Genomic DNA, 19,692 nt, shown 5'->3' with positions numbered 1-19,692 from the left:
TGCAGCTCCCCCACGGAGCTCTCACCGGGCTACCTGCCGGCGTCTCTGTATCAGCCCCTGAGCACAGATAAACCACCGGGCGGGGACCTGCCCCTGGCAGGCCTGTGCTCCCGGAATGCCCAGTGGAAGCCGAGGGAAGGAGCGGAGCTTCTCCAGGGCAGCGGAGCTGCAAGGGCGCGAGGGAGATTAACAGCTGGACTCCCGCAGCAGTGCTCCGGCCAACATGACCTCACCAGGCAGGGAGATGAGTTCCCAGTGAGGCTTGGGAGGGGGGCTCCCGAGCGGGGCATTCCTTCCCGAAGCTTCATCCCAGCCCTGGCTCGGCCCCTCCTTCCCTCCTCCTCCCCTTCCCCCTCCCTCCGGGCCTGGAATTGGGTTTGGGGCGGGTTCTGCTCCCGAAGCCATCTCCTCCAGCAGGCGGGCGAGCAAGGGCTGTCCTGGGCTCGGAGCTCGCGTTCTCTGAGGCTCCGGGCAGTGCTGCGTGCTGGCCGGCTGCCCTGGCGGGTCGGCGGCCAGAGGCGGGTGTCGTGCTCCAGGAAGGAGAGACCTAAGAGGAGCTGGGCCGCTGCAGGTAGCTCTGCGGGGGCCCTGGGCCCAGGGCAGGGCGTTCTGGGAACCAGGGCTGCAGGGAGGAGGCGGGCGGGGAGGGAGACTGAGGTGGGCGCTGTCAGGGCCGGCGGCCCCCAGGAGTCCTGAGGCTCCGAGCAGGGAGCCCTGACCCTGCAGAGCCGCCCCCTGCACGCTCCCGAGGCTCTGACGGTCCCCGCCCCGGGGTCCCCGTGCCACCCTCCACGTCCAACCTCTGCTCTGTCTTCCTTGGGGGATGGGGCCCCCCTCTGGCCCTGCCCCCACCCTCGCCAGCCGTCCAAGTCCGCTTTCTGGAAGGGCGGGAAGGGAACACCCAGCCGGCAGCGCCCCAAGTGCAGAGAGATGGCTCGCACCGTTCCCAGGCGCTTGCGGCCCGGCCCGCGCACGGCCGGTGGGGTGGCGAGCTCGGGCACGGGAGGCCTGGCAGCTGCCTCCCGCCGTCTGCCAGGCAGATGGCACCTGGCGCGCTGTGGGCTCCCGAGTCCCCAGATCAGCCTCTTCCGTTGTGAGCTGGAGGTGGGGGCCGGTGGGGCGGCGAGGAGACGGGCCAGGAAGAAGGTCAGGGAAGTGGAGTTCGTGCCCCCTTAGGCGCCCCTCGCCAGCAAGCTGGGGGCTGGGCTGAGAGGAGAGGACGCAGACAGGTGGCCGTGCCCCACGGGGCTTTGTGCCTTGAAGGGCGGGTCAGGGGTGCGCTGAGCTGACAGCTTTCCCGGCTCACAGTAGCAGAAGCCAGTTTGGTCACAGTCCAGATCCACCCCAAGAGTGCGTGAGGAGCACGCACGTTCACCGCTGCTCACACACACGCCTCACGCATGTCCAACATGTGCCTTCTCGTGGCCCATCTGGGGTCCACTTGGCTTCTAGATCCCTGCATGAGCGTAATAGCTTTCCAGATTGCCCGGGCAGGGGCAGGAGAGCTCGGAGACCCACCAGGGGCACCCACACGTGGAGGCAGTTGGCAGAGGTGAGCTGGGGGCCAGTCCGCGCTGGCGATCAGGGCCCGGCCCCGGCTGGCTGCCCTTGGGGGGCATCTGTGTACTGGGGGCTTAGCCTGACTGAGGTGGAAGGGCAGGGCTCGCGGTAGGATGGCCGCGAGGGCCCAGACCCAGGGTGGTGTGCGACCAGGATGACCAGGTGGGAGCGCTGGACAGGGGCGAGGGGGACCGGGAAGGGGGGGAGGGGCAGTAGCGATGGGGACTCGGCGGGGCAGGGGGGCCCCAGGGTGTGGGTAAGCATGACCCGGCGGAGGCAGTGGGGACCAAGGCCGGGGCTGGAGTCCAGGTGATGTAAGGAGGGGGTGTGGGGCTGCAGATCGCACCGCACGGCGCCTGCTCGCCACACGCACACCTGCACACGCACGCGGGCTCGCCCACTTACTGCCGAGCACGAGAGCTCCCGCTCCCTGTGCAGACAGACACCTGGTTCGCAGGCCGCGCTGGGACCCACCTGCCGGGCGCACACGCGCTCGCCCACAGCCCGGAGGCCGCGCTGTCCAAGGGCCTGGGGCGGAAGGGCGCTGTGGGTGGCGGGGCCGGGAAGGGAGCCAGGCCGCCGGTGGGCCAGGGGTCTGGTGCAGGCGCTGTTCCCTGCGGCCCCCACCACCGCCTGGCTGGAGGGCCCAGCGTTAAAGAGGGCGCAGGAGGCGCAGGGACGGTCCCCCTTCTCAGCCAATGACCGGGCGCGCCTGCCCGGCCCGCCCCTCACCCCCCTCCCTGCCCTGGGAGCGCGCAGGGCCAGCTGCGGCCGGGAAGGAATTCCAGGGGAGGCCGAGAAGCAACAGCTGCTGAGCATTCCCTCCACGCGGAGAGGGGTGCCGGGGCGCGTGCAGCTCAGCCTCAGTTTCCCCACCTGCACAGGGGGAGGGACAGGTCTTTGCCTGCTGGAGCAGAGCTCGTTGGGGGACAGGAGTCCCTTCAAAGGGGGACCTGGGGCAGACGGACCAAAGGAGCTCTGCCCGGCCAGGCCAGCGTGGAGCAGTCTCCCTCCTGCAGGGATGCCCCCTCCCCCGCCGTCACCCCTCCCAGGCCTCCTGACCTGCAGGCCCTGCTGAGTGCAGCTGCCCTTCCTCCAGCCTGGAGCTGAGGCCACCCCCCGGTGCCGCCCTCGCTGGCTCCCTCCGGCTGCCCGGCCCCTCTAGTCTCAACGATGCTCCAAATCTCCGAAACTGCAGCGGGTCATGCTGTTGTCGTGTGCACCCCTGGGCAGGGGACCTCACCTCCCGCCCCGGAGCACCCCTCACGAGGGAGGAGTGCTACCTGCTTCCTAGCTGGTAATGAAGACCGAAAGGGATGGCGGCCGTTGGCCGGCTGGCACTGCCAGCCAGGAACCCCCGTGCCACCACCACGGGCCGGCGTGAAGGAGGTGCCCAGGGAATGCGTGTGGGTATAAGTGTGCATCCCCAGAAGCCGTCTGGTCCCACAAGTCTCACAGATCAAGCAAGAAGGGGGGAGGAGAGGGGCTTCCCCGCCCCCCCCCCGCCAGCAGCAGTGAGTGTCTAGGGTACTGTGAGGGGGTGAACAAGGAGCCCAGGCAGGAGGGGCAGCGCGTCCAGTTGCGACCTGTCCTGTGCTCAGCAGGACGACCTCTCAGCCTCCCGCACGGCCCTGCCCGGAGGGGGCCACGTGCTGGCCTGTCAGCCTCTCCCTCTCAGGGGAGAGCCCCTGGGGCCTGGGGACAGGGACCGGGAAGGTGGAGGGGGCTTTCTGGGCGGGCGGGACACGGCTGTGCTGACGTGACCCTTTGTGTCTTTGCCAGAGGTGTGCGGGCCGCGAGCCAGGAGCAGAGCTGGGAGGAGTCTGGACGCGCCAGGCCCGGAGATGGCGGGAAACTGTTCCTGGGAGACCCATCCTGGGGGCAGGGACAAGGCAAGTGCTTCTGGGCGCCAGGGGGGTCCAGGCGCTGGTGGGCCGGGTGTGGCGGGAGCAGCAGACCGCGCCCAGGACCTCCTCCCCCTGCATCTGCCGCCCAGGCCCAGCCTCTGTCGAAGGACGGGTGGGCGGCACTGGTTACCAGTCCCCCCAGGTCGCCAGTGTCCTCATCTGTGAGCCAAGCACGGGGACCGAAGCCCCCAGTCCCGCCCTGTGCAGAGCCCGCGAGCCATTGCCACCTTGTCCTGTCTCTTCCCCGTGGAGATGGGTGGTCAGCTATTCCCCACGGCCAGGCCCTGCCGGGAGGCCCTGAGAGGCTGCTCCGAGGCGGCGCTGACGTCCTGTGTCCCCACGGAGCACGCCTGCTCTGGGTCACCCTGCGAGGCCAGGGTCTGGTTGTCCGGGCACCAGCCGGGGCCGAGACTCTGACAACATCCGGCCAACCCACCCCTCCTTCTCTTCCCAGCCCCCTACTTCTCTGAGGTCCCTGAAAATTCTGGAATTTCCTTCTAAACCGCAGGAGAAGCAATCTCCGGGTTGGAGGGACCCCCTTCGAGTTTACCTAGTATGTCCTCATCCACACTGGGGGAGACCGAGGCTTGAGACAGGCCCGTAACTACACCAGGGTGAGCCCCGAGGTCTGAGCGGGGCCCAGAGTCCAGCCAGGGCCCGTGTCCCTTAGCCTCCGCCCAGAGTGACCGTGGTGCAGCGGCTCTGATGGGACTGGCTGGGGAGAAGTCCCCAGAAATCTCCAGAGAAAAACAGAGCCCTGGGTGGGGGGGCTGAGGGGACAGGCTCCAGGGCAGGCATTTTACGGGATGTGGCTGGGGATGCAAGTACACGCCCAGTGACTCACCCCCTCCCGCTCTGACTCCGACGGGGGGGGGGGGGGGATTGCAGGCTTTTTCCAGCCTGGAGAAGCTCTCGGTGATCCGCCTGCGTGGGCTATCTGGGCATTGGGTCTTGCGGCTTCTGCGTCTGGTGCCCCAGCTGAGGGGCGGCGGGGCGGGGGGGCGCTCCATGGCCCGATGAGGTCAAAGCCACCAACATGAAGGGCTGAGCGAAGAGCAAACCAAGGGACTTGGTTGACAGACAGACAGAGAACCTGAGCCAATGAACTACCTGGAGGATGATGCATGGTGACTAGGACCCCCTGACCTCGCAGAGTCTCCCCCGGAAGTTTGGCCAGTGCCCTCCAGTCCCTGCTTGCAGATTGCCCTCGGCCGGAGCCAGGACAGAAGGGCCCCCCTCTGTTACGGGGTATCAGGCCCCAGCTTTCTGGCAGAGCTGGGGGCCATCTGGAAGGTGGCAGAATGTTCCAGCCGCGAAAACCTTTTCTGTTTGTTCTCTTGTGGGGAGAGTCACAGCGACGGGAAGTGAGGACACAGCATTATCCTGGGGGATGGGGGGCTGGCGGGGGTCGAGGGTCGGGTCCAGGCTCTGTGGGAAGGGTTAGTGATATCTTCCGGGGCTGAGAGAAGGCGGTGACAGGGCTCTGGGCAGCCTTGTCACTTGGAACGAGAGGTCAAAATGACAGCCTGAGGATGAATGCAGCCTGTAGATGTGTTGTGTTTGGCCCACAGGATGTTTTTTAAGTGCAAACATGTAAAGATCAGGGGAGTTCACGTTACAATCCAGAGCTCCAGCTTCTCTGGGGAAAGGATGCCGGCCCCTCGGCCCAGGGTCCTGTCCCCCGCTGCCCCCAGACCCACCCCCCAGCACCCACCAGCCGGAGCAGAGCCCACCTTGCTCAGGTCTGCCACCCCTCCCCCACACCCGGCCACCCGTGCATTTATCCCCACCCCAGACCCAGCAGGCCCAACTGAAACCCAGCCCGGGGCACTCAGTCAGCCACAGATTGTTCAAGTATCAGTGCTTCCCCAGAGCCTCATAAATAGCTGCAGCCTCCAGTGTCTCCCTGTCCCCGGGGACTCACTGGCCCCCATCCAAATCCCTGTGGTCCAGAAACCCAGAGTCACCCTGGCCCCTCCGGGGACTGTCTCTGAGTCCCCAGGCCTCTCTGATCCCCTTATGGGACACGGTCCTGCTCTGGTTAGGGCCCGGGTCCACTTTTTACAATCACTTATTTTATTCTTAACTTTGTTTATTTTTTTAGAGAGAGAGAGAGAGAGAGCACATGCTGGATCGCGAGCGTGCAAGGGGGGAGGGGCAGAGACAGGCCCCCAAGCAGACTCCCAGCTGCCGGCGCAGAGCCCAACTTGGGGCTCGAACTCATGAACCCCGTAAGATCATGACCTGAGCCAAAACCGAGAGTCAGACGCTCAGCCGACGGAGCCACCCAGGCGCCCCCAATTCTTTTATCATCTTATTTTACTTTTATTTATTTCTATATTGAGAGAGAGCGTGCGTGCACCAGCCAGTACGTGCTCTGAGTGGGGAAGGGGCAGAGAGAGAGCATCCCAAGCAGGCTCCGCTGTTGGTACAGAGCCCGACGTGGGGCTCAAACTCGGGATCCGTGAGCTCCTGACCCGAGCTGAAACTGACAGTCGGAAGCTCAACCGCCTGAGCCACCCAGGCGCCCCCAATTATTTTATTTGTTTAAATATTTTCATGTTTTGGTGTGAAAAATCCAAATGTACAGAAAATGGGCAGGAATAGCACATGCAGACCCATACGCCCTTTGCCAGGCCACGGTTAGCCCCTCCCCACGCGTGCTTTCCCTCCGTACCTCTCACGACAGACTCTTTCCCAGAACTGTGGGACAGTAAGCTGCAGACATCAGGCCCCCCTGTCCCCGGACAGCCCGTGCCCCTTAAGAACAAGGACATTCCGGGACGGAGCCACGGCGCATCTTCCCATTCAGGAAATTCAGCGGTGGCGCAATTCCAGGACACGCAGTCGGTACCCACGTTTCCCTGTCACCTCACTGACACCCTCCCCGGCAGCCGCTGGAGCCGCTATAAAACCCGGGACACCGTGCTGCCTTTGTGGCCGTGGCTCTACGTCCTCCTTCAACCTGGAAAGGTCCCTCGGGCTTTCTTTACTCTCTCATGACAAGGACACTTGTTGCCCAGAGTCCCTTCTGACAGGCGGGCCATCGGGTACGTTTCTTAGGGGCTGGTGTCACCCCTGTCCCCCCTCTAGGCTGCTGGCTGCAGACTCCGGGACGCCGCCGTGCAGCGTGGTGGCACAGGCGGGAACGGGGGTGGCTTCTGCTCCGCTGACAGCCGACTCATTGCCGCGGAGCCAGGGGCCCGGCAAGGCTCTAACCAGGACCGGCGGCCGCGGGTGCAGGGGGGGGGGCTGGCACGCAGCGAGCGTCACAGGTGCCTCCCCTCCGCCCCTGCACAGGTGTGTCCCGACGCGAGAGAGGCGCCGGAGCCCCACAGCCGTGGCTTCCTGAGCTTCGAGCAGATCAGCGAGCTGCCCCCGCCGGCCGTCGTGAACTACATCTTCCTGCTGCTCTGTGTCTGTGGCCTGGTGGGCAACGGGCTGGTGCTCTGGTTCTTCGGCTTCTCCATCAAGAGGACCCCCTTCTCCGTCTACTTCCTGCACTTGGCCGCCGCCGACGCCGGCTACCTCTGCAGCAAGGCCGTGTTCTCCGTCCTGAACGCGGGGGCCTTTCGGGGCCCGTTCGCTGACTACGTGCGCGCCGCGTGCCGGCTCCTGGGGCTCTGCACGTTCGTCGCCGGCGTGAGCCTCCTGCCCGCCATCAGCTCGGAGCGCTGCGCCGCGGTCCTCGTCCCCGGCCGGCGCTGGCGCCGTCGGCCCCGGCGCCTGTCGGCCGTGGTGTGCGCGCTGCTCTGGAGCCTGTCGCTCCTGGTCACCGCGCTGCACAACTACTCCTGCGCGGTGCGGGGCCGCCGGGCGCCGGGCACGGCCTGCGGGCGCGCGGACGCGCTCCTGGGCCTCCTGCTCTTCCCGGTCTCCTGCCCGCTGATGGCGCTGCCCTGCCTCGGGCTCGTCGTGCACGAGGGGTGCCGGGCCCGGCGGCGCCAGCGCCCCGCGGAGCTCAGCCGCGTCGTCCTGGCCGTGGTCTCCGTCTTCCTCGTGTCCTCCATCTACCTGGGGATCGACTGGTTCCTCTTCTGGGCCTTCCGGATCCCGGCCCCCTTCCCCGAGTACGTCACCGACCTGTGCATCTGCATCAACAGCAGCGCCAAGCCGGCCGTCTACTTCCTGGCCGGGAGGGACAGGTCGCAGCGGCTGTGGGAGCCACTCAGGGCGGTCTTCCAGCGGGCCCTGCGGGACGGCGCCGAGCCGGGGGGCCCCGGGGGCGGCGCGCCCCGCGCCCTCACCACGGAGATGCGGAGCCCCCCGGGGAGCGCCTCCTGAGGGGCCAGCACGCCCGGGACAGCAGCCGGCCGCGGCCCCGGTGCCCAAGTGCAAGGAGGAAGGTGGCTTCCTGCCCTCGCGCCGCCTTCCCCGAGGGCCGGAGGCTCCGGGGCCGCCGGGAGACTGGGGCGCCACCTGCCCACAGGCCCCGCGGCCCCGACGGACCCCCCCAAACATTCTCCTCGGCGCCCAAAGGCCTATTGTGCAGAAGTCACCGCAGGATGGCCAGGAGAGGGAGGCGGGGGTCACCCAGGCCCGTCCCCCTCCCGCCCCTTAGCATCAGCCCTCCTCGAAGACGACACAGCCCGCACGGTGGCCCCTGGGGTAGGAGCTGCGCCCCCCGCTAGGGCACCTGCTCCGTCCATTCCGTCCAATCCAAGCAATGTTGGTGAGCTGACCTGAACGCAATGGTGCTATCTGGGAGAAGGTTCTGGTTAACCTGCCTTGGAGTTCAGTCTTTCTGCACACAACACCCCAGCCCCCTCCATGAATCCTTTGGTGACTTTAATGGTGGGGGGGGGCGGTTCTGGTCACAGCAAGCAGCCGGCCGGGACAGAGCTCTGGCCACTGGGGGCCGGTCATGCTGTTCTCTGACTGCAGGCGGCCAGCCCCCCGGGCCGCCTCCGGAGTGCGCGGCAGGTCTGTGCTGCCGTGTGCCCGGTCCTCGGGGCTCAGCGGCCTGTCCAGCAGCCTCTGGGCTCCAGCCCCCGCCCGGAAGGGGGCACCGGCCCCACCCGGCCACCCCAGGCCACCAGCACAGTGGCCCCGTGCAGCCAAAGCAAGTTTTACAGGAGACAACAAATGTATATCAATAAACGTTTTATATCGTGCACTGAGCAAGGTCCCCGCCCTCTGTCCTGTCTGCGCTCTGGCTCCGTGGCCAGGGCGCCCTTCGGCGGCCTCGGGCCCAGGTGGCAGCTTGTCACGCTGGGCCGCCACCCAACCTGCTCTGCACCCCAGCTCTTGTGCCCCCCCGGCTGGTCTGTCTACACCTCCGGCGTGCTCCCTCCCCCAGCAGGGTACCCACCCCTCTGCCAGAAGGGGCTTTGGTCAGCCACGCTCTCGTGCCTTCTCTCACCCGTCCCGGGCCCCTCGCTCCCTTGGAAACACTTCTCACGATGCCCACTCAGTGCCAGGCCTGTGCCTGTAAGTGCAGTGTGTCCGCACAGGGCTCCCCGGGTCCGGCAGCCACTTCCGCTCCCATTGCTGCCCGGAATAGGGGATGGGGGGGCACCTACCTACTGCCCAGCAACAGGCCGGAGCCCATCCCGGGGGTCAGCGCGACTAGATTCGGGCCAGAGGCTCCCTGCCCACCCCCCGCCCCGCAGTCTCCAGCCAGCGCCTGAAGACGCTCCAGGGGTCCAGCCTGGGATCCCAGCCCCGTTTCGGGGAAGCCCCAGGGGGAATCGGCTCACTACGTGGGCCCAAGGAGAGCTGGGGCCGGGGCACCAGGGGCCCAGGTCGGGAGCAGGGTCCCCGTCAGAAGCCGGCAGGGGGGTGGGGGGGAGAGGGCCGGGAGGGGGCGGGCGGCTGAGGGAGACACCTGCCTGCCCGGCCGGGCCCTCCGAGCCCTCCCTCCCGCCCGGCGGCCCACATTCCCCCACAGACGCTGGACTCGCTCCCAGAGCAGGGGCTGCTGACCCCCAGGTGCAATTCCTGGTGACGGTCAGCTGGCCGGACTCATCCCTACAGGCCCCTCCAGGCCGCGGCTCCCCGCTCCCTCCAGCAGCCCCAGCTGCTCCTCCCATCAAGGCGGCTGCTCTGCAGAGAGACACACGCCCTGGGGTCTGCAGGCAGAGGAGCCTCAGACGGCAGGGGTGGGTGTGCCCGCCTCTCCCACTCCCGGGTTGGGGAGCGCCCCCGACCCCCATCTCCCCCCCACACCCTCCCCACACCCCCTAATCCCCCACCCCCACCTCCCCACCCCCATCCCCCCTACGCCCTCCCCACCCCTATCCCCCCTACACCCTCCCCACCCCCATCCCCCCTACANGTGAAAGACAGGTGAGAGGTGCTGGGAGTAGACAGTAAGAGGTGAGAAGGATTAGGAATTGAAAGTTCAAATAGGACTATGGCAAGAGCCTGGACTAAGGCAGGGGCAGTGGGAATGAAGCAGAAATGACAGAATTGAGGATATTTAGGGATGGAACTGATAGGGCTTTCTGACTGGTTGGTTTGTGGGTGTGGTTTATGCCGTGGAAGCTTCAGCACCATCATCCCCCCTACACCCTCCCCACCCCCATCCTCCCCACCCCCATTCCCCCTACGCCCTCCACACCACACCCCGCTCGCCAGAGTCCGCAAGAAGCAGAGTTGGAGGCCTCACATCTGACACCCCTGGGGACTCAGAGTAGCAGGTGGGGCCCTGAGGACACCTGCCGGGGGTGAGAACGGGACCCCATCCGGGAAAGGCTTCCACCAGCAGCCCTCCAGACCTGAAGGGGCCAGGAGCCCCCACCCCAGCCTCCAGCCCCGAGTCCACTGCCGGGAGCTACCCACCCCCCAGGGGCTTGAAGGGGCCTCCCTGTCCACGTCCGGCGGCAGCAGCTCAGAACCCAGGCCCTGGGCAGACGGGCAGGCGGCCCTCGCTCGCTGCGGAGCCTGGGCTTCGTGGGCGCCAGGCCGGGGAGGCGGAGGAGGGGGGCTGGGGGGGGTGGTGAGCTCCGGGGATCGGCCTCTCCAGCCCCTGGCCCCTTCGCAGGTGCGGATCGCTACACACTTTCCAGGGAGCAAGCTTTCTCCTCCCCTCTAATCTCCCGGCCTGGACGCCCTCTCCTGTCCCGCCTGCACGGCATATCCACCCCCTCCCGCCCCGCCCGGACCCCCTCTCCTCTGTGCTAAGGGAGGGGAGGCACGCAGCGGACCAGGAGAGCAGAAGCCTAGGCCGCTGTGCTCCTCCCTCCTGTGGTATTTAATTATTAAAGGGCCGGGAGGGGAGCTCACTGCAGGGGTGGGGCAGGTGCACCTTCGCTACCCACCCCTCCCAAGGCAGCTCAGCTGGGCCCACCCCCAGCCTCCTTCTCCTGGGTGTCTGGTGAAGGCAGGAAGCGGAGGCCCTGAGCATCACGGAAATCCACCTGGGACTGTCTGGGGCAAGGGGTCTGCCCCACCCCCGATGACCTCTGTCAGCAGAATTCAGGGAGTGGGTGTCAGCACCGCTGCCGAGGAGCCCGCAGGCTGCAGGAAGGGCGAGGACCCACACTTGGCCCCCTGCCCCGCTGCTCCAGCGGCTACCAAACCCGACTTTCCACCACCCCGGGCCACGCGGGCTCTGCGGGGTGGGGGGTGCAGAGGCCGGGGCTGGGCTGCCGGCCGCGCTCTCCGTGGCGATCGGTGCAGAGATGAGCCAGTGGACAAGCACGCTCCTGGGTGACGCGAACAACCAACAGGCCAAATTTGGAAAGTCAAGAGCAAGCCTCAGGGGGACGGGGGCTGCCACCTACGAGCCGTGGGACATGGGTCTGGTCACATGCCGGGCACAGGCCTCAGGCACTAAATCCCTGGTGAAGCACGGGCAGGGGCGAGGCGGACAGGAGGCAGTGGGGGAGCCCGAAGGAGGGACATTCCGGGGAACAGTCAAGCCCACGCTGTTACAGGGGACAGACTAGGCGATGGGCCCTGGGCTAAGAGCTGCACCTGCAAAACCAGGGAATCTTCTCAGCAGGGCTCCAAGGGATGGCCTGTTAGCACCCACTGCGGAGTCACGCTCATCGTCCTAATGCTCGGTGGCCCTGGGAGCCCCCACCAGCAAAGCACTGCCAGTTAGGGTCCGGGAGCGCCGCGTGGAGTAGACAGGACGGGCCTGTCACAGCCCAAGTTCAACCCAGACAGGCCTTGTTGGAGCCCACAGCTCATCGTTCAAGACCAAAGCCGGAGGCCAAGTCGAGCGGGGGATGGGGAAGGACAAGTGTTCAACAGACAGCCCAGCGCGGGGCCTGAGAGCCTAGGCCTCTTCCTGTCTTCACCTCCCGTCTTCCTGAGAAGAAACCATGTCCCTCTGGCATCCACCCAGCTTTCCCCGAGCCTCCGCCCACTGAGGTTTTGAGATAATTGGGGTTTATATCCTGGGCCAGATTTTTGAAGTGCGAGATCCTTTCACACATGCACATCTTGGTTCGGAATCCTCCGCCAAGGTGATGCGTCTTCCCCAGGAGCCGTGAGGCTCATCTAGAAGGTGTGTGTGTGGGGGGGGGCGGGGATGGGTCATTTGTGGCCCTACAGAAGCCCGGCCCGACGAAATGCGCCCTTCAAGACGCTGGTGACAAGGCCGGGAAGCTACGGAAACGCTTTGTAGAGATCTTCCCGAACCGGGGCAGCTCGGAAGGGGGGCCCAAGTAGGGTATCGGAGCCGAGCGGGCACTGGACGGTAGCCAGCGCGGCCTGGAGAAAACAACAGGGCACAGTTCACAAAACGAAAACTCGTGGAAAAGTCTGCCTCAGTGAGTCAGAACGCCAGCGCGAAGTTTCCTGGCAGTTCCGGAGAAGGCTTACCTACTCGGGCAGATTTCATCCACACACACACACAAATCTTTGTGATTGATTTAATTGCGGTCGAATTTCCATACAATAAAACAAACCCATTTAATAAATAGTGCCGTGATCTCTGACACGTGTATGAATGCCCACGTCCTCACCAAATCAGCACGTGGAATGTTTCCAACCTCCCCCAAAAGATCATTTCCATCCACCCCCCCCCAAAATGTCCTGGTGCCCAGAGCACCCAGGCCGGCCCTGCCCACAGCCTGAGGTGGCCCCTCGCCTCTGCTTTGTGCTAGATTATAGATCACAGATCGCTTCCTAGGCAGATGTAGACAGCAAGGCGGCCAGGATTCTGGGTGACCAATAACAGAAACCGCATGTGAGCTAGCGTGGGGCGGGGGTGGGGAGTGCGTGTGCGTGTTTAAGGAAGTTTACTGACTCACGTACCGGGGAAGCTCCAGAAATGATTTCCACTTCAGATCTAGCCAGATCTGGAGCCTCAGATGATGTTCTCAAGGGCACTTCTCTTTCTCTCCGGCTTTGCTTTCATTCTCCACGAATAAATGAAATGACAGGCCCCCCCCAGAGTGGGGGCAGCGAGGGGGGCAACCTCACCCAAACCCCACAGGCTGAAAGCAGGGCAGAGGGGAGCTCAAGGGAAAGCCAGGGTGTGTCGGAAGCAGGAGGGCTGTGTCCCTCCCGGACACCACCCACACTCCCTTCTTTCCTGCAGACGATCTTAAACGCTCCTACCCCAAATCTGTAGCTGTACTGTGCACTCTCCTTTCCCCCCGGAAGAGAGGCGATCTGAAATCAGTTCCAGGGACTGCCTGCTCAGCACTGAGCCCGGGATCTGTGGGCCGTTTCCATCTCTCTCCTCCGGACCCAGAGATACGTCCTGTGACAAATGACTGCCGCTTTCAAAACACCCAGTTCACAGTGGGATGACTGTGACCCTTTAAAAATCCCATTTGGAAAAGGAAAGAACAGAAACCCCACGCAATCAGCCCACAGCATATTCCCTACTGGACAGGAAGCAGCAAGGACTGGCAGCGCGAGGAGGCTGTCGGTCAGCCAGGGGGGAAGGGGGCCAGAATCCAAGATGGCGCCACATAATCACTGCCCAGTGTTCCTGGCCGCGTGTGACCCCCATGCCATGGGGACGGGCTGGACCAGGAAACTTGCTTTTACCCACAGAACGGAGCGGAAATAATTCGAGATTGTGAAGTCCATGTCACCCGGCCTCAACCACCGGTCCCCCAACATGTGCGGCCCCTCAACGTGCTCCGTCCCCCGAGCGGCTGCCAGGTCCCGTGCGCCCCCTGGCACACCAGGGGCTACAGGTGTGAGGTCAGCCTCCATCCTGCCCTGCAGGGGACCCCTGCCCTCTGGCCTTGTGCAGCGGATGCATCATCTCCCGCTTCCTGCCGGGAGGTGAGAAAGGCTGGAAGGGATTCCATGAATCTCAGTGAGGCCTTGGACGCTAGGAGGGGTCACCTAAACCACACAGTCCCCCAGCTAGTAAGGGGCAAAACTCAGACCTGAGAATGGGTCCTGGGCTCCAGGTCCGGGGCTCCCTCCTTTGCACCCACCAGCGTGCAGAACGCTGGGCGAGACCATTAGCCAGAGTGTCAAGCCATGCAGACAGCTGTGTGGACGTTACGGCTTCTCTCTCGGCCTCTTCCCTGCGCGGACCAACATGAACTCCAGGATCACGGGGCTGCTAATGGTCTGAGCGCTCCATGGCCGTCCCAGATGGCCTTCAGGAAGGGGGCGCTGCCCAGAGGGCACGGGAGGGGGTGAACCTCCCACAGCTCCTCGCGGCCCCCCAACAGCCTTCTCCTTTCCCTGCGAGGCATTCCTGGGAGTTGGGGAGGCCCATGAGCCCCCAGCCTCCCCGTGGGTGAGGCAGGCGCCTTCTGGCATTTCTACCTCAAGCTCCCCTTCCAGCGTCTCAAAGGGAGCAGAGTGAAGGTTCTTGAAGCATCCAGGGCAGAGGACTCTTCTGAGGCCAAGCACCCCAGGAGAGCTCAGAGCAGCCCCGCGGAGCAGGGACTGGGGACAGGCCGGCATGGTCGGGGGCCTGGGCCAAGTGCAGCTGTCCCCGGGCACCAGCACCAGGAGGGGTGGCCACCCTTCCCCGAAGAGCCGCGTGTCCCGTCGGGAGTAGGTGAGAGCCTCGCATGGTGACTGTCTGGGTGGTGGTGATGGGCGATGCCTTGCACCTGCTCCCTCCCCCCACCCCTGGGTGACAGTCTCTGCTCCGCCAGCCCGGGAAGCCGGGGCAAGCGCCTCGACTTGTCTGAGCCTCCGAACCGGCATCTTCCAAATAAGACGGGCTAAGGACATCCTGGGTGATGACCCTGCAGAGTGGTGACTGGTTCATCTCACCCCCCGGGGGCCTGCCACACGGGGCGCCCCCATCAGCGGTGACAGCCAGGGCGGGGACACAGGGAAGACATGCAGGGGAATGCGCGGTAGCAAATCTAAGTGTTAAAAATGAAGGGGGCCACGACTTACCAGGTGCACTTGGCCAGGATAGTAGGGTCATCTTGGATTTGTACCCACTTCCCAAAGTTTCAAAAAAAGGTGACGTAAAGAGAAAATGACAGAACTGATTTGTAGCAGAGAAAAATATTTGTAGTGTGGAGAAATGGGTTCCTGACTAACTTATGGAAATTTACATTTTAAATATTTTAAGTGGTTTTCCATTTTTATTTATTTTTTAAATTTTTTAATGTTTATTTTGAGAGCGAGAGAGACTATGAGCAGGGGAGGGGCAGAGAGAGAGGGAGACACAGGCTCTGAACCAGGCTCCAGGCTCTGAGCTGTCCACGCAGAGCCCCACGCAGGGCTCGAACTCACAGACCGTGAGATCATGACCTGAGCCCAAGTTGGACGTTTAACCGACTGAGCCACCCATGTGCCCCCGGATTTTTTAAAAAGGAGGGAACCCACAAATTTAAAATGGCAGGTAGAATTGAGCCTTTAAAAATTAGAAGAGACGGCCATGTGGAGTATTGAGAGTATTATACCAATAAATGTGAAGCCAGAGAGCATGAGTAATTTTCCAGAAAAATAATATTACCTACTCTAACTCAGGAAGAGATTGAAAGTCTGAATAAACCTAAAGCATCAAATAAATGGGGTTGTAGTTTTCTTTTTACAAAGCCATGCGTCTCCAGTAATACTCACATAAAAATCACCAGGCCAGATGGTTTTACCTTCTGCCAGATCTTCAAAGAAAGATAATCCTTACATGATACAAATTGTTCCAGAGGGCAGAGAAAAAGGCAATCTCTCCAAGTCATTTTATGAAACCAGTATAATTTTACAGCTTTGCAATAAAAAACAGACAAGGCTAGTAGCAGAGGGAAAATTACAGGCCAATTTCCCTTAGGGACGTGGGTTAAAATTTTCTAAATAAAATCAGGACACCTGGGGGGAGGGGACCAGAGCGAACTAGAAACAGTCTATCCTAAAAACGTAAGGATGAATAAACACCAGAAAATTTATCACTATATATTTACCACATAGACAAAGGGAAAAAGAAAGTGATTAAGTAGATGCAGGAAAAAAAACGGTGATAAATTCCATCATTTATGATTAAAGACTCTCAGACACCCAGGAAGGGAGCTTTCTTGCCTTGATAAAAGCCAATACTACAGGCTCAGAGTAAGCATCGCATCTGATATAGATCTGATATAGAAACTCTACGATTAGGGAGAAGGTGAGTATGCGTGACTCCAGCCATTGCTCAGCAGAGTACTAGATGTTCTGGGCTGTGCTATAAGACACGAAAAAGAAATTAGAGAGATGAGGATAGCCACGTAGAAAATCGAAACAGTCAACACAAAACCGATACGTATGATACGATAGATCAGGACGTTTGCCTGATTAATAAAAACTGCGCAAATTAACCGTGCCCCCCACACCAGCAATAGTTAGGAGGAAAATATGTAGCGAGGCACTCCTACCTCTCTCCACAGGGGAGTAACTGGGCCTGGACCAGCCCTCCCACTCCGAACAACCAGAAAACTGGAGAGAACAGAAGACACAACTGTTTTTAGACATTGGACAAGAGTCATCCCAGGAGTGTGAGCTCTGAGGGAAGAGAAGTAGAAGAGGTGAACCCTGAGATCACCCCAGCTTTCTGCCTCGGGGGGTGCTCTCTGGCCAGGGGCATGGGAAATGAGAAAAGTCAGGCGGAGCTCGGTGGTGTCCCTGAAGGATGAAACTTCATGGAAACAGCAAAGAACAAGTACTGAGTGGCTGTTGGCTCCCCAATGCCCAGAGCTCACATGAAGCTATATATATATATTTTTTTTAAATACACACACACAGACACACACACAGACACACACACACACACACACACACACACACACACACACTGTGTAGGAACAGAGAAACCAGAATGGAGAGTTTTAAGAGTCCCATGTGTAAACGGGAACTTGACAAGTCAACTGGGAAAAGACAGGCTGTCTAGGAGACGGTTTTGGGAAAACTGGCTCATAATTTGGAGGAAAAATCGGGCTGTGTCCTGTCTTTATCCCACGTAAAAATAGTTCCAGCTGGATTCTAGACCAAACTCTAAAAGGGAAAAAGTATAAAAGTAACAGAGGAAAATATAAGAGGATATCTTTTTCATCCAGGGACATGGAATGACTCATGATCCGAAAGCCACAACATTTCAGGGTGAAAATGTATGGGAGCTGATTACACAAAAACTGAGCGCATCTGGCCACTCACGTTCACAACAGATAAGGCTACGATACCAAAGCTAGCTCTCGGAGGATGACACCCACAGTGTCTAAAACCAGCAAGGATTCAGACTCAGGAAAGGGAGGGGAGGGGAGGGGGAAGGGAGGGGAAGGGGAGGGAAGGGGAGGGGAGGGGGAAGGGAGGGGAAGGGAGGGGAAGGGGAGGGAAGGGGAAGGGAAGAGAGGGAAGGGGAGGGTAAGGAGAAGGGATGGGAGGGGAGGGAAGGGAAGGGAAGGGAAGAAGGGGAAACCCCATTGAAAAATGGGCAGCAGCTGTGAGCAGGCGTTTTGAGAAGGGGAGCCCCAGGATGGTGGGTAAATGAACTAATACTCAAGTTCACTGTCATCGGTGAAATGGAAATTTAAACGTCAGTCAAATCTACTGTGCGTCCGTCAGGTCGGCAGCAATGCGGAGAGTGTGTGATTGCAAGTCTTCGTGAGGGAATGAGGAAACGGGATCCCTCCTGGGCCGCGGTGGAAATGAAACCTGAAACAGCCACCCAGGGAGGGAAGCAGGCGATATTTAGTGAAGCGGGGCAGTCACAGGTCCTGTGACCCAGAGCCCCCACTCCTGGAACACCCCAGAAAACTCCGGAGCCAAGTCCAATGGGGTCAGGCATGGGAATGTTTGACACGGCGTTTTCACGATCCTGGGAATGAAGACACGGAGAAGTAAAATGGGGCCAATGTACGTTATAAAGTTTGAAGCCAACAAACCACTTTTCCGCACAGCCACCTGCAAATACCCTAAAAACACACCGGAAGTGAAGAAACACTCTAAATCACAGCACCGGCTGTGTACATTTAACACATTTAGAGGCAGGGCGCCTGGGGGGCTCAGTCAGTTCAGCGGCCGACTTTGGCTCAGGTCATGATCTCACAGTTTGTGGGTCTGAGCCCTGCGTCGGGCTCTGTGCTGACAGCTCAGAGCCTGGAGCTGCTTTGGATTCTGTGTCTCCCTCTCTCTCTGCCCCTCTCCTGCTCACACTGTCTCCCTTTCTCTCTCAAAAATAAACAAACGTTACAAATTTTTTTAGAAAAGTTAAGTCACAGGATTTAAGCATTAAAGGGGAAATGATGCAATGCACCGATGCAGAGAGAGCCTTTGATTCAAGTCAATACCCTTCACGATTAAGGCACCTGGGTGACTCAATCAGTTGAGCGTCTGACTCGATTTTGGCTCAGGTCACGCATGGTCTCGTGGTTCATGGGATCGAGACTCATCCGTGCTGAGCACCGGGCCTGCTTGGGATCCTCTCTCTCCCTCTCTGCTCTCCTTCACTGGCGCTCATGTGCGCATGCATACTCTCTTTCTCTCAAAATGAACAAATGAATGAATGCATGCATGCATCTCCTCATATTTAAAACCAAGTACATGTGGAGCAACTTCCAGTATGTGCTCCCCGGTGGGGGGCGGGGAAGGGCCCCAGCCTCCTGGGTCATGGCTTGTTGCACACAGAACCGTGGTAAGAGCCCCGAAGCAGGAAATTCGGGGTGCAGGGCTCCCGGAAGTCCCCCGGGGCCCGAGCAATGCAGAATCTCGCGTGGGCCCATTTTCCTGCCACAGGATGGACCAGACTCTGAATGGCAGCCAGACCCCGACGGCCACCAGCAGCCCCGGCGCAGACACGCTGGGCGTGGCTCACGTGGTGCCGAGCGCGCTGGCCGCCTCCACCTGCTTGTGCGGCCCCGCAGGCGACGGCTCGGTGGTCAGGCTGCTGGGCTGCGCGCAGAGGACCCCTTCTGTGTGCACGCCCTCCCCGGGCCGCGGCCCCCCTGCTGGCCCGCGAGGTGCTGCGCCCAGTGAGATATTCTGCCTGCACCGTGGGCCGGAGCCTGCTGGCGGCCACCGCGTGCAGCGCCGCCTCTCTGTCTTCTTCCCCGCCTGGCACCGGCTGCCGTGTGCGCCCTGCTCTGGGCGCTGTCCCTCTGGAGGAATGTGCTGGTCACTCTCTTCTGCAGCAAGTCCCGGCACCTTGGGAAACGCCATGTTTCATGACGGCCACCGTCTTGGGCGACCTCGTTATGGGGGTCTTCACCTCGGGGGAGATCCTGTCTGCTGCCACCCTCCTCGTGCGGGCGCAGAGGGGCTCACGGCTGTGGCGGCCCGCGCGACTCTATGTGGTCGTCCTGGTGCCCGTCTTGGGTTCCTGGTCTGTGCCCGCCGCCGGGCATCCACGGGCTTCTCTGCTATTGGCTGCACCCGCCCCAGGGGGGGAAGGCTCTGTCCGCCGACTCCGCGTGCCTGTCCGCGGCCGTGAGCAGCAGTGCCAACCCCGTCATTCACTTCCTGGTGGGTGGCCGGGGTGGCTGGGGCCTGCGGGAGCCCCTGGGGGCCGTGCTCCACCGAGCACTGATGGAGGAGCCCCAGCTGGAGGGGAAGGGAGGGGAGGGGAGGGAGACGCCCTCCACCGGCCCCAACGAGGTGGGGGTCTGAGCGCAGACCCGCCCTGCCCGGTGCCCGTCCGGCCTGCCGTCGACGGCCCCAAAGACCTGCCTCTCGCCCTGCTGGGGTCCGTCTCCTCCCTGCCAGAAACCTCCCCCCCCCTGCACTGCCCGTCCCGGATCTCACAAGGGGACCAGGAGGGGGAGATGGAATGCAATGGTCAGAGGGCACATTGAGTTTGGGGCCTGTGCTGGCGGCCTCTGCTAACGGGCAACACAACACACCCACAGACGGGAGGCGAAGGCTCGCTCTC

The 19,692-nt window shown here is 62.0% G+C and overlaps 1 protein-coding gene across 1 annotated transcript; it reads left to right on the top strand.

Annotated features, from left to right (window-relative positions):
• The first annotated feature begins 426 nt into the window (after nucleotides 1-426).
• LOC120233917 (mas-related G-protein coupled receptor member F-like) lies at nucleotides 427-8,587 on the top strand. Its single transcript, XM_039235476.1, has 3 exons — nucleotides 427-571; nucleotides 3,343-3,452; nucleotides 6,768-8,587. Exons 2-3 carry the CDS (start codon nucleotides 3,405-3,407, stop codon nucleotides 7,749-7,751), a joined length of 1,032 nt encoding a protein of 343 aa, XP_039091407.1. The 5' UTR covers nucleotides 427-571; nucleotides 3,343-3,404; the 3' UTR covers nucleotides 7,752-8,587.
• The last annotated feature ends 11,105 nt before the right edge of the window (nucleotides 8,588-19,692 follow it).

This window comes from Hyaena hyaena, unplaced genomic scaffold (assembly GCF_003009895.1).
Source record: "Hyaena hyaena isolate Hyena2069 unplaced genomic scaffold, ASM300989v1 scaffold_98, whole genome shotgun sequence".
In the NCBI taxonomy this organism is placed as follows: Eukaryota; Metazoa; Chordata; class Mammalia; order Carnivora; family Hyaenidae; genus Hyaena; species Hyaena hyaena.
Note: the sequence above shows the minus strand (reverse complement) of the source record. Positions and strands in the feature narration are given on the sequence as shown.

Excerpts from the sequence above, each read along its gene's own strand:
- LOC120233917 (XM_039235476.1), top strand. The coding sequence starts at position 3,405 with ATGGCGGGAAACTGTTCCTGGGAGACCCATCCTGGGGGCAGGGACAAG. Across the intron at positions 3,453-6,767 it reads ATCCTGGGGGCAGGGACAAG|GTGTGTCCCGACGCGAGAGA; the intron begins GCAAGTGCTTCT and ends GCCCCTGCACAG.